We start from the raw sequence: 15429 nt of genomic DNA on the forward strand, positions 1-15429 counted from the left end.
AATGTCATGAATGTCTATCTCATAGGACAGAGTTGAAACGTCAGTCTTATGGGTGACATATCCAAGTTCTAACTTTTGTCTATAAGGTGGAACTTTTGATCAATTGTGCAGGTACGTTATCTTAAAATGTCATGAAAGTTTATCTTTTGTGGGAGAGAATTAGAACGTTTATCTTATGGACAAAATTTATAAAGCGGGCCAAAAAAATAAGACCACCCATTATGTAAATAAGACCACCCATTATGTAGACTATTTTTGCAAGTCCTATAATTTTTTTAATGGGAGAGAAAATATCAAGATCAAACATTTTAGGGCAATTTATGTACTTAGAGACTTATTTTGAATCACAAAATTCAAAACTTTTTCTTCTTTACGTGAATTTGTGTCAAGTTAAATTGTGCCATATTAATTAGTACGGAGTCAGTAATAAAACTATTCTTCCATTCATCTACATATTGGCCCACGTAATCACCAACCTCATGATCCCTCCTATACAAACAAGTTGTAGGATTCTCTTCTCCCTTCCACATATCTACAACCTTTTGATATCAACATTTAGCTAAAAACTTCAAAAAACAAAAAATCCTCTACACATTCGTAAATAATTATGCAATGCAGGCCCTCAATGCAGCAACATTAACCCCTCTTTCAGTAATTTCTAACAGAAGAAATGAGCCAAAAAAATTTCCATCTTTCCCATTCAAGAACTTTCCTAATTCAACCAACTTAAGCACCACTTTGTCAAGAAATGTGCACGGAGGTCTAATGTTACTTTCCAATGTTTTCACTACTGGTTTAGCCAAAGCATTAACATATGAAGAAGCACTTCAACAATCAACTACTAGCAGTTCTGCTTCTGATTTTGATGCAAATGCATTTGTTGAAACTCTGAACAATTTTGTATCTGATAATCCTTTAGTTATAGCTGGTGTTGCTGCTATTTTGGCTTTGCCGTTGGTTTTCTCTCAAGTGTTTGGTAGTAATAAGCCTAAGTCATGGGGTGTTGAGTCTGCCAAGAAAGCTTATGCAAAATTGGCAGATGATGTGAGTTCAGAGTTAGTTGATCTAAGAGCCACTGTGGAATTGAAGCAAGTGGGGAGTCCAGATATAAGGGGTTTGAAGAAGAAGCCTGTTACAATTGTTTATAAAGGAGAAGATAAGCCAGGGTTCTTGAATAAGCTAGCTTTGAGGTTCAAGGAGCCAGAGAATACTACATTGTTCATTCTAGACAAGTAAGGTTTCAAAATTATTGTCCAGTTAATTAATTGTTGAGTCTGTATCCGTGTTGTCAAAGGCGCACTTAAGACCAGAAGCGAGGCTCAAAACGTGTCGAGCGCTTCACGTCGCTTAATGTGTGGCGCAGTGTCACTATTAAGGTTCTAAGGCATAATTTTCCCTTGCCAATGGAGTCTTTTCTCTCTTGTGAAGAGACGGTACTAAAAAAATGATATTTCAACTTATTGTAATTATTTTTCAATTTCTTAATTCATATATTTTTCATTCATGCTTATAATTATTAGTCATGGACTACACATATATATTTGTATTGTTTTCCCTTTGCGCCTTTTTTCATTAAAGCCACACTTTATTAGCGCTTACAGCCCCAACAAACCTTAGAGTTTTTTTTCTTTTTTTTTTTTGCACTTTTAGCTTTTGAAAACATTGTTGTGCATGTGGTGTTTTGTATTTTAAAGACATAATTAAGTAAATAAAAGTAAGCTTTCTGACAGTTTACTTTTAGATAATGTGATCACAGACTTCAATGTGGTTCCATAAAAGAAAGAGGTCCTTTACCCTCTTGTTTGGATGGCTGTTTCGTATGGTTTCATAATGTATGGTATTGCATTGTATTATATGGTACTGTAATGTTTTAATGAATACAACGTTTGGATAGATTGTATCTTTTTCTACGGTTACATAGTCTCATACATCAATAATTTGAAGGATAACTCTATTTGAAAAATAGGATATGATGTAAGACTACTGTAAAAAGTTAGGATAAAGGATAAAATAGGATTATTAAATAATAAATATAGGTAAAATGAGAAAAAAAACTAAGGTAACAGCGTGATACCACCAAATCGGTGGTTACATAAAGTTTGGTTTTTCATAGTTACCTAACCATGAAATTAAAAACATACCATACCATATTTTTTAAGAAACAATTAAAACAAATAAGGTACTCTTAGAAACGATACCATACTATATCATGGGTAACGATCTTCCAAACAAAGTGTTATTGAAGTCTCACTATACCCATTATCAAAAAAAAAAAAAAAGAAGGAATTTTCATGTGCTTGGTCCAAGAAAGCGAGTTAGACGCTAATGTGAAAGGGTGTGTTGAAGACATAATTAAGTAAAAGTGTGATCACTCTAACCGCTTAGAATTTTAGATGAGATGGTTGCACGCTCCAATGTATTGTTTATGTTTTCTCCAATGTATGTTTATGTTTTTGGAATCTTAGAGAAACCTGAAGCAAACTGTCCCTTAAAACTGAATTAGACTAGAAATCATGTGTTTACATTCTTTAATCGTTTACTATTCTAACATGGTTATACCATGATCAACTTAATTGTTCAGATAAGCTACAGCTATGATCATTAAGCTTCTGAAAATTGTTTCTTTCATCCCAAAAACGAATGTTCTGCTAGTCACTTTTTATAGCTTTACAAGACACTCCTTAAAATATATAGAAATATTCAAAATCTTCCTACTTTCTCTGATGCTTGAGTTTAGCTCCTTATATCTTTGTTGTAGAATTATTTTCTGGCTATTGTATTGAGGGTTCAAATGAAACAAAACAATCAAAGATTAGTTGGCAAAATGGAACGTTTTTAACTGGCTTGACTCTCATGCACATTTTCCTGAATGATTTTCTGTTGAATTAATTGATTGTCAGCCAACTAGTTGAACAAATTAACACTTATCCTTTCTTTTTCCGGATTGTAATGAAGCCAGATTTGATGGGAACTCTGAACTGGTTGCAGAGCTTGTCACAGCAAATAGTTTTAAAGCTGCATATGCAATTAAAGATGGTGCTGAAGGACCCCGAGGATGGAAGGTCACACTCAAAAATATTACTATTATCTTTCTGAATTTCTAGAATGTTGGTGGCATGAAGCATAATGAATTCCAATTTCTGCAGAATAGTGGCCTTCCTTGGATACTTCCTAAGAAAACATTTAGTCTGGATCTTGGCGTGTCTGATGCTCTTGATGATCTTCTTGGGGTATGGTTTTTCTCTCGAAAGCACTGTTACTTTGTAGTTAACCTACCAAATACAGATATGGTTCTTCCATTTGAATCGAAAAAATTTATGCGGTTTCTCTTACTGAAAATTAGTAATATGTTAATATTTGGAGTCCCTAAGTTCATCAAAGGAAAAAGCATGGTAAATATGCATACAACAGGAGTGAGGCTGATTTAGGATGTCAGGGCAGAAACAAATGAGATTGACATCACACTTGTTTTGTTTCGCAGTACAACTTTCCTTTTGTCTAATTGCACAAAAATGTGCCAGAAGTATACAGTTGTATTAACTATAAGTCGGCCTCTTAGCTATGCTTGCTATGCTTTTCTAAGTTTCCTTTTCCTGTGTTAAATGCAAGGAGCAATTGTAAATTTCTGTTTTGCAGATCTTCTGCACTTTAGCTTTACAATCCTTAAATAACAATTCTTAGATGAATGATTTTGGGATGATAGATACAGGTAACAACTAATATCCCTATTAAAAAAACAATAGATGTAAGATACATTTGACATAGTTTAATTTAGGTGACTACTCAACTTGCATATTATCAAATCCATTTGGCTATGGGATGAATTACTAGTCTACTGCTACTATTGCGATCGGCATCTATCTTGGCACAGCATTTTGACAAACTTAACTGAGATAACTTCGGTGGAATGTGGATATGCAGGATGCTTCTGATGCTGTCGCCGTAGGTTTAGGTGTTGCCGCAGCTTCCGCGTTTGGACTTTTGGTGTTCTCAGAGGTCAGGCTCCAATATATCTTATCATGAACATTAGTTATATTGAGCACAATTTGTTAGTTCATCACTGGTCCTTTTTGTCAGGCCGAAACATTACTCCAACTGTTAGGTTCAGCTGCACTTGTCCAACTAGTCAGCACGAAACTTCTATTCGCAGAGGTACGTCAGCACCATTTACAATGTATCCTTTTCTTGCCTCGAAAGGGACCGCTAAAAATGTAGTAAGATCTTGAATTTGAAATTGTGTATCCTGAAGACCACTTGAAGGCTCAAATGATAACATGTAAAAGAATAAAAAAGGGAAACTCGGTGCACTAAAACTCCTGCTATGCGTGAGGCCTGGGGAAGGGCCGGACCACAAGAGTCTATTTTACGCAGAATCACCTTACATTTCTGCGAGGGGCTGTTTCCATTGCTTGAACCCATGATCTTCTGGTCACATGGCAACAACTTTACCAGTTACTCCAAGGCTCCCCTTCAACATGTAAAAGATTGATTAATTAATTTTACTTCCTAAACTGCTTTGTGCTATGATAGGAGGTGAATCTAATTTTATTAGAGACTAGCCTCTATGGTTTCCACACGCTACTTAACGTCGACATTGATCACTGAAGAAACTTTTCGAACTTGAGAGGTACACTAATATGTTAAGATTTTCACTTTCCAGGACAGAAAGCAAAGTCTGCAACAAGTTGATGAGTTCCTCACAAAAGAGGTTTCTCCAAAGGAGCTTATAGGTGACATTAAGGTAATGTGCTCATACATTCAGAACTTACGTAAGTGTTATGTTTTCCCATATCAGAACTATATGTTGCACTTTCAACAAAGTTACAGTTCCATTAATCATGTAACTATGCTTCTCACCTTGAAAATTCAGCAAATAGGGATGGCTCTTCTTCCAGTCCCTGTGACTAGCAAAACTCTACCTGAACCTGCAGAGACAAGTGAATCGGTTCCCGAGGTGGAGGCTGCATCATCTAAAGTAGAAGCATCTGTCAGGACACTTTCACCATATCCTAATGTTAGTTTCCTGTTCATTCTGACTAGTTAGTTTGGTCATTTCATCATGACTTGTAGTGGCCTGTCCGTAACATGAGTGACTAGCTCGTCCTGGACCAACCTTCACAATATAACCCCCTTGCACCTACTTACCTACATTATATGAGCCACTGGCCGTATTATCAAACAAATTCAGTTTTCCACACCGAGCCATCAATGGTAGCACACTCATATTCCTGTCCACACGAGCCACTAAGCCATAAATGTCATCTCTCTGAGTTTTTCATTTATTTCTGCTAGTGTGATATACCTGATTTCTTACATTTTAGTATAAAAAATTTGCTGATTAGTATCCCAAATTCCCTCACATCATCCACCGAAATGTTCTGAGATTGAGGTACTGCTGAGTTGGCAATCTTGATTTGTCGATTCTGTGTATTTCATTCCCTTGTTTTCTCATCATCTTAGCCAACTACATCGTCTCTTTTGAACTTGTTGATGCAGTATGCTGATCTCAAGCCTCCCACATCGCTGATACCTTCACAACCTAGTGGCAGTGTGAAGAAAGATGAAACAGTAGCCAAGGTAGAATTATCTTCTGAGTCTACTCCAGAAGTCAATTCAGTCCCTAAACCAGAAGTAACAGCAGCAGCACTAACTGGAATTACAAGGCCACTTTCTCCATATCCAAATGTAAGTTTCTCATTTTCGTTCACAGTAGCAGGTCTCATCATTTCATTACAACATGATAAGTAAAACTAATTGGACCATATGCCGGATTCTAACATCTTTCGGCTGATAAATCGACAATGATCCTCGTTTAAATTTTGAGACTGTCGTATTGCTGGGTGGACTAGTATATTCAATAACATGTGATTTTGTCTCTGGGACATCCACTCCGCGTATATTCTGGTCACCTAAAAGATAACAACTGGTAACCGTTAATTAGAGGTGGGATTAATGACTTAGGATAAGCAGGTTACCTGCTACAGCACGCTTAAAACACTGATGATGTAAATATTCTGTATACCGATCAGTTAAATATTCTATATATATATATATATATATATATATATATATATATATATATATATATATATATAAAAGTTAAATCCTTTCTGTATTTGTGGTTGCAGTATCCGGATCTCAAACCTCCATCTTCTCCAATGCCTACGCAAGCATAATGTTGGACTTGCAGATTTCTATATCGAAGGTTTATCAGCTCCACAATTGCCAGTTTTTGTAGAATTTGAAGGGAAATTTATAAAAGTATAGATCCAGATCCTCACCAAGATGTCCTTCACTTCCACATTCTTTGTAATTGATTGATGAATGTCATTATGTCATGTATATAGAAATGGTGTCGAAGCTTTATATGACTTAAGCAATACAATCAATTCCAAGCAAATCCATTGCAATATTTTTAGGGGACTTGCAAAAAATAGCGTGTTTCTTATCCTATTTTTCAAAATTATAATTTATATTTTTTCTTTCTATTTTTTTTTTCCATTTTTCTTCATTTTTACTTTTTCTTATTTTTTTCTTTCTCTTTTTTCTTTTTTTGTTGTATTTTATATTTTTTCTTTATTTAAAAAAATGATTACATCGAGTACAAGTTATAGATGATGATGGTCGGATACATCTAACTGCTAATTGTGTTTATGTTCACCATTATTTCTTTTCTTTTTTCTTTTCTCTCTTTTTTTTTTTTATAATGTTTTTACCTTATGATTTTTTTTTATTTTCATCTTTTTTTTTTTCTTCAATTCTTTCGTTTCATTTTTTTCTCTTCTATGATAACTTCTATTTCTGTTTCTTTTTTTATTTTTTTCATTTTTTTTGTATTTTTATTTTATTTTTATTTTTTTTGTATTTTTTATTTTTTTCTTGTATTTGCTTTCTCATTTTTTTTCCTTTTCTCTTTTTGGTTCTTTTTTTTTTTTTTCTTGTTTTTAGTTTTTTAGTTTTTTTCTGTCTTTTCCCTTTTTTTTTTTCTCTTTTCTACCTGCAACTTTTATTCTCTTTCTTTTTTATTTTTTTTTATATTTTTTATTTTTCTTTTATATTTCTTATATTTTCGATAAATATGGCTATATCAAGCATAAGTCATGGGTTATAATAAAAACATCACAATCACTTACTGTATTTGTATTCACACCATCATTTGTATTTTTGTATTTATTGATACAAATGTATTTGTACTTTATAGTTCACGCTTGTATCTATATTTCTATTTTATAGTTCACATTTGTATTTATATTTTGTAATTCACATTTGTAATCGTATTTTATAGTTTTCACCATCATTTATATTTTTATATTCAGTGATACAATTGTATTTGTATTATAGTTCGCGCTTGTATTTGTATTTATATTTTATAGTTCATATTTGTATTTGAATTTTATAACTCACAATTGTATTTATATTTTATATTTCTCACAATCATTTATACTTTATACAATTTGCATGTGTATTTTAAAGAACATTTTTTTTTATATCATAGTTGACTGCATATTATATTTGTATTTCGTGGTTTCATTTTGTTTGTATTTATATTTGTACTCTATTTTCGTCGATGTATTTGTATTTTCAAAAGAACTATTTTGTATTTGTATTTATAAATTGATCACATATTGTATTTGTATTGGTAGTGTCACTTATTTTATTTATTTGTATTTGAATTTATAGTTGACAACATCATTTGCATTTTTCAATAATTGAAAAGGAATTTTTATTTTTTCTTTCTACGAACACTTGTATTTATATTCATTGATACAAATTATATTTTATCAATACAAATTGAACAAACACAAATATAAATGATAAATTATAAAAATACCAATGTTAAATTATACAAATACAAATATTATATTTGTATCAAATGATACATGTTTATACAAGTTGAACCATGTGCATACAAATATACTTGTTTATATATAAATACAAATGATAGACTTGACATACACATACTAATGATACATTTGCAAAGAATGACACATTTCATAATTATATATTTAGACTCAAGTAAATACAATTAATTCATATATTTATTTATATACAAATACAATTGATAAATTTTATTCACAGCTAAAATAATCAAATAAAAATAATAAATTTATTTAAAATATATAGTATAATACGAATAAATATAAATATAAAAAGCATATAAAATATTAAATACGACAACAACAACAACAAAAAAATGAGAGAAAAAAAATAAATACAAAAAATAAAAAAAAGGAGAAAAATGACAAAAAAAGAAAAAAACAAAACAGGAATGAAAAAAGAAAAAAGAAAATTAAAAAAAGGCTCCAAAGGAAAAAGAAATAAAAATAAAGAACAAAATAGATGTAAAAAAATGAAAAGGAAACAAGAGAAAGAAAAAAAATATAAAAAATAGAAAAATAAAAAGTAAAAAGAAACAAAAAAGAAAGAAGTAGAATAGAAAAAATAGAAAAAGAAAAAGTAAAAGGACAGAAAAAATGAAAAGAGGAAAAAAAAAACTGAAAAAGAAAGAGAAATAGAGAAAGAAAGAAAATTATGGGAGAAATAAAGTAGGGAGTCTATAAATTGTAATTAATTGAAACCGAGGGTATACATGGTACCATGTAGTTATCCCATATATTTATAGGATAAAGGAATACAAAACATTAGAATCGCTATACCTTGAAATTTTTTTAATAGTTCATATTTGGATGGTCATTTAAGCTAAAATGGGTTAACATGCAAAAACGGCCTAAGATCCTTTCCTAACGCCTATCCTATGACTATGGTACGACTAACCGGGTAGGTTCTAGATTCAACGCATAATGAAAACTGAGTAAGACCTTACACGCACATAGCACACAAGTATATAGCACATCACTACTCATCCGTTTCATGCATTTATTTTCTACAGGTTATTTATTTGCCATACTAATGCCATAAACAGATACACAGTGGTCACGCTAGATGTAATTTACACAATTCATGACAGATTAGACCACTGGAGAGGTACTCAAAAATTATAAAACAAGCTAACTGCCTTAAGTACTTGTACTATTCCTAATTATTTACAAAACATGTTACAACAACAGTTTCCCTATACCCTCAACTTAAAATCAAAAATAAAATGCACTAAGGGTTAGGATATACCTGAAGACAGTTAAGCCTGTGGATCCTGGGTCTCCGAACCTGCTACAACATCATCTACTGTCTTTTTCCCACTCGTAGTATCTGCCTTTGCAGTGGCTGAAGCCTGGCTTGATGAAGCACTTGCAGCCCTAGCTTTGATGGCTACTTCCCATTTTTCTGTGTTAGCTAGGGACTCCAATCTTTTCCTTTTCAAATCTTCCTTCTCTACTTTCTTCTTTGCTTTCTTTTTAGCTTTTCTCTCTTCTTCACTATCTGGCTCATCTCTCTTATTCTTGCCTTTCTTTTCCCCTTTATTCTTCTTTTTCTTCGGGGAATTCGCAATGAGATCGAGTGTATGAATTTCTTCCTCTACATCGTGCATAGTTGAACCTGTTGGCACCATAATTTGGTGCTGTTGCATCATCCCAACCTTAGCTTTCACCTTATCCAACGCATCCCTAAAAGTGGTAAGATTAGCACCGGCCATCTCTCTTACACGGTCATCGAATCTGTTCTTTAGATTTGCCACTCGCTCAGGCAAAGTCATGAAAGGTTCGAGTGCAGTTTTGATTATTTTGTCCACAGCGGTAGAAAACTGTTTGGCGAAGGCCTGTAGTTTCACCTCATACCAATTTGCTTGCTTAGCCACCTTCCTGATATCAATCGGCTGAAATGTCGAACCTGTTGCTGTCGGAGGGACTGAAGTAGTCGGCTCACTTTGAGGCACTGAGCTTGACTGGGCTGAATATGCTGGTGGTAGTGGTATAGCTTCAAAGATTTGCACCCCCATATCTGGTGCTGACACAGTCTCAGTGACTGGAGTATCTGCTGCACGAACTGCATCTTGATTAAGTCGTAAGCCTGATCGAATTTTATTTTTTACTGACAGGGTTGTGAGTTTTCTTGGCATGTATCTCATCATCAATACCTAAAATCTCAGGTACATTAGCTGCTTTACACAACTTAGTAATCAGATATGGGAATGGATATGCAGCATCGGGTCTTGCGAGCCGAATATTGATCTCTTCCGCTATCATTTCTCTAAAATCCAAGGAAGTTTTGTCTATCAAGCTTGCAACTAATATTGCTCGATCATCCCCTAATATGTTGTCTCCCTCGGTGGGTATCAGATGAACCCGTTCTAAACCCCACCAAAATTTGGCCTCTAAATTTAGAGACGCTTTGGTAATCTTTTCTGCTGGATTATTCAGCCACTCAGGTTCCCCATCAGCTATGAGAGTTGCTAGCCATTTGCACTGGTTTTCCCAATATTTTAACTGGGCATAGAAGGTGGGTGAAGTGGATCGTGGGACAAAGGCTGGCCCATGAAGAAAACTGTTTATGGTGGCATCTGAAATATCCACCCTCACTCCACGTACTGAAACTTTGGTCAGCAGAGGCTTATCTGAAGTTCTATTTTCTTTTTTCCACATATTTTACATCGTAACTGGTAGTTCTTGTAGAACTTCCGGACTAATGAAGGACAGTAAACACCGCTTCCCCTGGTAGTCCACTCCAAGCCATACTCCTTAAGTTTTTGCATCACCTCAGGGTATCTGATCAATCCTGTAGTGATGATTTTCTTTTCTTCTAGAATTGTCCTTATGGCACTTCGTCGATCTGTTCTGCGAAGTCCATCCAAATAAATCGTTTCAGCCCTAGGGATTTTCCATCTCGCATTGTTCCTAACCTTGGGGTTTTTGGATTTTACCAAAGTTCCCCGTACTGGAGAATCCTTATCACCTTGCTACTCTGATGATGGTGATTCAAACTTAGTTTTTTTAGTTGTAGGCCTTTCAGAATCTTCAGTTTCAACTTCTTGTCCAGTGCCCTCAGACTCCTGTTCAGTGTGTTCTGACTCTTGTTCCTTCGATGCTTGCTAGATGAGGTTATTACCTCAGTATCATCAGTATTCTCCACCTCAATAGGATTAGGTGGAGGTGGTGTATTTAGACCAACCCTCTTTCTCGTCCATCTGAGCAAGGGTTCATCATCTTCATAATCAGAGTCCTCATTGACAAGCTATCGAGGTACATTCTCTTTAGCTGCTTTCTTTGGTGTGGTTGGATTCTTCTTCTTGGGTGCCATTACCAGTTCTGTAACAACATATAAATCCTCAATTAGTGTCCATAATCACACAAAAGAAGAAGAAGGATCACCTCAGTTTAACATCATCACTATTTTCAGTTCACAGGTTTGACGACCTTTCTGATTTGCCATCACAGGTGTGACGACGCTTCGAAAGGTCGTCAACCTTTTCCAGAATTTGCAAATTTTTCTCAGCTTTTGACGATATTTTTGAATGGCCGTCACACAGGTGCAAAGCCGTAAACATTGTCGTCAGGCAACATTATAACTTTTAACTTCTTTTTACTTGATTTTTCTTCTACCATTATTCTCAATTTCAACTTAGGTTGTGTTCTTTACTGATATTTCTACGAAATTATACCACATTCTCCTACAAACCCTAGGTTTTGAAGGAACTTGAAGAATGTCAATGGGTTTAGCCCACTCTTTTGAAACCAAGGTCTCTTATAGTTCACAATTGATTTTAAAAAAATAAAGTTGAAGTTTTTCTCATACCTGAGTGTCGATATTTAGTTGATGCACTTTGCGCACTTAGAATTTTGAGTGAAAGAAGACTGAGATGAGAGAGAGAGAAGGTTTCTTGACTTAATTCTTAGGCTTCAACAAGGAAAGTTTTAAAATTTTTGTCTTAAATGGAAATAACTTTGACAAAGGAAGGTAAATAACTGACTAAGGAAAGAAAATTAAAACTAATAGGAAAAGACCTATGGCACGCGGGAATATGAACAACTGTGGCTAGGCTGGGTTAGCCCAAAATTTTTAAGCTGGGTTCAACTCCTTTGATGACATTTTTGACGGTGCTTTAGATACCTGACGACGCTTCAAAATTGTCGTCAGCCTTAACAGAATAGGGCTTTAACTTGAGTATTTTGACACTATTTCTCACAACTTGTCATACTTATGACAGCCCGTCAAAATTGACATTAATCCTTCTTAAGTTGACTGAAACCAGTTCACCTCCTTTGTATGACTCTTAGCTACAAATATTAAAAACACAAGTGCAATAAAATTAAAACATTAGGTTGTCTCCCAAACAGCGCCTGATTTAACGTCGCGACACGACTTGATTATCTTGACTACTCAGACTTTGTCATGATACCGTATAGATACCTCATTATCATTTTCCTAGAATACATCCACAACCGAAAAGATATTTATCTCCTCTAACTGCTTCATAGGAGGGTGCATTTTGAATCTGGCCTCCCTTTTTCCATACCTAAACTTTAGCTCATTGAGCTCTATATCAACTAATACTCTTCCCGTGGCTAATAGTGGTCTACCCAAAATGATGGGTACCTCAAAATCAACATCATAATCCAATATCATAAAATCTGCAGGCAGAATAAAGTCATCCACCTTTACCGGCACATCATGTAATATACCAACTAGTCGTTTCACCGATCTGTTTGCCATCACAAGATGCATCGTTGTGGGGGTAGGTTCCCCCAATCCAATCTTCTTGTAGATATCAAGTGGCATAGATTAATACTTGCTCCTAAGTCACATAATGCTTTAGTAAACTTCATGGACCCAACTGTGCACGGTATGGTAAATGCTCTAGGATCAGGCTTTTTCTGCACTAAGGATTGTGAAGAAACAGCACTACAGTGGCGGATGTTGTCCACCGGCTCACAACTTACCTTCCACTTCTTTGTTAACAGTTCCTTCATAAATTTAGCATAGTTCGGCATTTGCTCAAGTGCCTCCATCAATGGAACATTCACCGTCAGTTGTTTCATTATTACCATGAATTTTCTAAATGTTTTGTTATCTACTTTCTTCTTCAATCTCTAAGGAAAGGGAGGTGGTGATCTTGGCATTTCTTTCAATACCACTTCCCCTTTATTTTTGTATTCTTTCTCTAAAATATCAAAAAAACCATCCATCTTCTCAGACTCCACTGGATTACTTTCTTCTGATTTATCAATATCTACCTCCTTCTTTACATCTTTGCCCATAGAAGGGCCAGATAACATCTTTCCACTCTGAGTGGTAATCTCCAAATAAGAGCCATCAATCCGCGGGTTCTGAACTGTATTACTAAGTAAAGTAACAATTTTTCTCTGGTTTAGAGTAGTCGATAGTTGGCTCATTTGTTGCTCCAACTGCTTAATAAAAGCAGAGTGTGAGCTAACCAACTAACTGAGATTAGAAGATTCGCTTTTCATAGTAGTTAACCTCGAGTTGGTAGCTTCAACTCCCTTCAACTGCTTTTCCATCATGTCTTCCATGGATATCTTTCCAGAACTAGTCGTCGCAGCATCACGACTTCCAGGAGAAATATACAAACCACTCCTGTCATTATTATTTCTCCAATGTCCCTGCTTCCTATCTTTATAATCAGGCTTGTCATAGAAAGTCCGACCTTGGTTCCCTTGACTATTGCCTTGGAAACCCTCTGATTACTCACGTAGTTTGCCTCAGTATCAGCACCTGTAGACACAGTACCCTGAGATTCCACAGCCTTAACCATGTCAGTCTTGCCAGATAACAAGTGCTTAGCCAGTAAGTCCATCTGCGTCTTCAAGTGGGCTATGTCCCAATCTCACTCCTTATCTCTTCTACGCTGCTCTGCAGTAATACCACTAGCAACAGTCAGTCTAGCCACTACAGAATCCCTAGTGTGTGAAGCCCGACTCTGCTTGGTCGTTCTATTCAGTATGTCAGAAGCATCTAGAAAAGAGAGGTCAATGAATGAACCACCTGCAGCGTTGTCAACAATAGGCTTCGTCATAGAGTTGAAAGCTCTGTACAAAGTTTCCATCAAGTGCAGATCCAACATATTGTGGTTCGGACATTGTGCAAGTTTTTTGTTAAATCTTTTCCAGGTTTTGTGAAGTGCTTCAGTCGGAAGCTGTTTGAAGTTACTAATTTCATCCCTCAACTGTACCCTTCTAGAGGGTGGAAAGAACCGTTCTAGTAATGCATCTTTTAACTGTCTTCAGTTGGTTATAGAATCGGGCTCTAACTCATTCAACTATATTGTTGCGTCCCCAGACAGAGACAAAGAAAACAATCTCAACCTGATCGTATTCTATCTCACTCCCGAATTATCAAAGGATTTGCAAATGGTGATGAAGTTCACCAAATGCATGTTAGGATCATCACCAGGCAAGCCACCAAATAACTCCTTCAGATTCAGGAGTTAGATCATGGTACTTGTTGTGCTGAATTTTGCACCTGGTGCCAACGATGGAGGAATGATAGCACCCGTTGCACCAACTCCGTCCATTCCATCATCATCTTTATCAGCCTCATATTGCACAGGCTGTTGCCCATATCTTCCTCGGATTGGATGATTTCTGTTGATATTTTGCTGCTCTAGTGCAGCAACTTGTTCAGCTCGCCTTGGGTTTTGAGGATTCAACAATTCCTCATCACCTAAGTCTTCATCATCAGGGTTCTAGTGACGTGCCTGTTGACCAAAATTTTGCATATTTACCTGAGCCCTGGCCATAGCAGCGAGTTTTTCTGCTTCTTGTTGTTCAGCCATTCTTCCTATCAGTTGAGGTTTCAGATTGATTGGTAATAGTGGTACTCCAGAACTTCTTGTGTTTGGCATAAACAACATAGTACCTAAGATAAACAAAAAGAACAAATAAATGTAAATCAAGGAAACTTAACTATCAATAAATTTTTGCACACAAACTTTTAGTCTACAACCGTATTCCCCGACAACGGTGCCATTTTTGATAACACTCAAATTATACTCTTGAATGGATGTAAACGATCGTTGTCAATATTAAACCCAACTAGGTTGGGATCGAATCCCATAGGGAATAGGGTGTGAACTTCGATTTATTTATGAAATGCTTTACTGATAGTTTACTATTTTCGAAGATAGGGGTTTAAATTTCACAGAGAGTTAATTGTCACTTTTAATATTTTAGTGTTGTAATCAATATAAATGAGAAACTAGAGTTATGTTCACTATGGGTATTGGGAGTTAACAAATACTAGGTAATGCTTGGGATTCTTGGAGTAAGTAGAAACAACAGAATATCCTTGACTATGATACTTTCTGACTTATCTGTCGACCACACCAGACAATTTATTATCTAATTCTCTTGAACTTAGATAACTTATCTATTTCCAATAGGATGTTATCTCAGGTAGATTAATCCAGTTACGACATCAATCATTAAACAGAAGGTTGGTAGCTTCTGAGTCCCTATTGATAATGCACGACCTCTAGTCTATTTCTCTGTTAGAAGCAAATAAAACCTAAGGCATAAT

General features: G+C 35.3%; 1 protein-coding gene across 4 annotated transcripts; it reads left to right on the top strand.

The window, feature by feature from the left end:
* The first annotated feature begins 381 nt into the window (after positions 1–381).
* On the top strand, positions 382–6400 carry LOC107845718 (rhodanese-like domain-containing protein 4, chloroplastic). Of its 4 annotated transcripts, none has more exons than XM_047397961.1 (9): positions 382–1232; positions 2960–3062; positions 3147–3230; positions 3922–3996; positions 4078–4152; positions 4661–4741; positions 4871–5014; positions 5497–5685; positions 6100–6400. In XM_047397961.1, the coding sequence occupies exons 1-9, from the start codon at positions 613–615 to the stop codon at positions 6265–6267; spliced, it is 1539 nt and encodes a 512-aa protein (XP_047253917.1). In that variant the 5' UTR covers positions 382–612; the 3' UTR covers positions 6268–6400. The 4 variants fall into 4 exon arrangements, with proteins under 4 accessions (XP_047253917.1, XP_016545669.2, XP_047253918.1 ...); XM_016690183.2 differs by having other exon boundaries at positions 6129–6400; XM_047397962.1 differs by lacking the exon at positions 4871–5014.
* Positions 6401–15429: the final 9029 nt, after the last annotated feature.

The sequence above is a fragment of the Capsicum annuum genome, chromosome 10 (genome assembly GCF_002878395.1).
Source record: "Capsicum annuum cultivar UCD-10X-F1 chromosome 10, UCD10Xv1.1, whole genome shotgun sequence".
NCBI lineage: Eukaryota > Viridiplantae > Streptophyta > Magnoliopsida > Solanales > Solanaceae > Capsicum > Capsicum annuum.

Coding starts and splice junctions, on each gene's coding strand:
- LOC107845718 (XM_047397961.1), top strand. CDS start 613: ATGCAGGCCCTCAATGCAGCAACATTAACCCCTCTTTCAGTAATTTCT. Junction 3,231..3,921: donor CTCTTGATGATCTTCTTGGG/GTATGGTTTTTC, acceptor GTGGATATGCAG/GATGCTTCTGATGCTGTCGC. Junction 4,742..4,870: donor AGCTTATAGGTGACATTAAG/GTAATGTGCTCA, acceptor TTGAAAATTCAG/CAAATAGGGATGGCTCTTCT.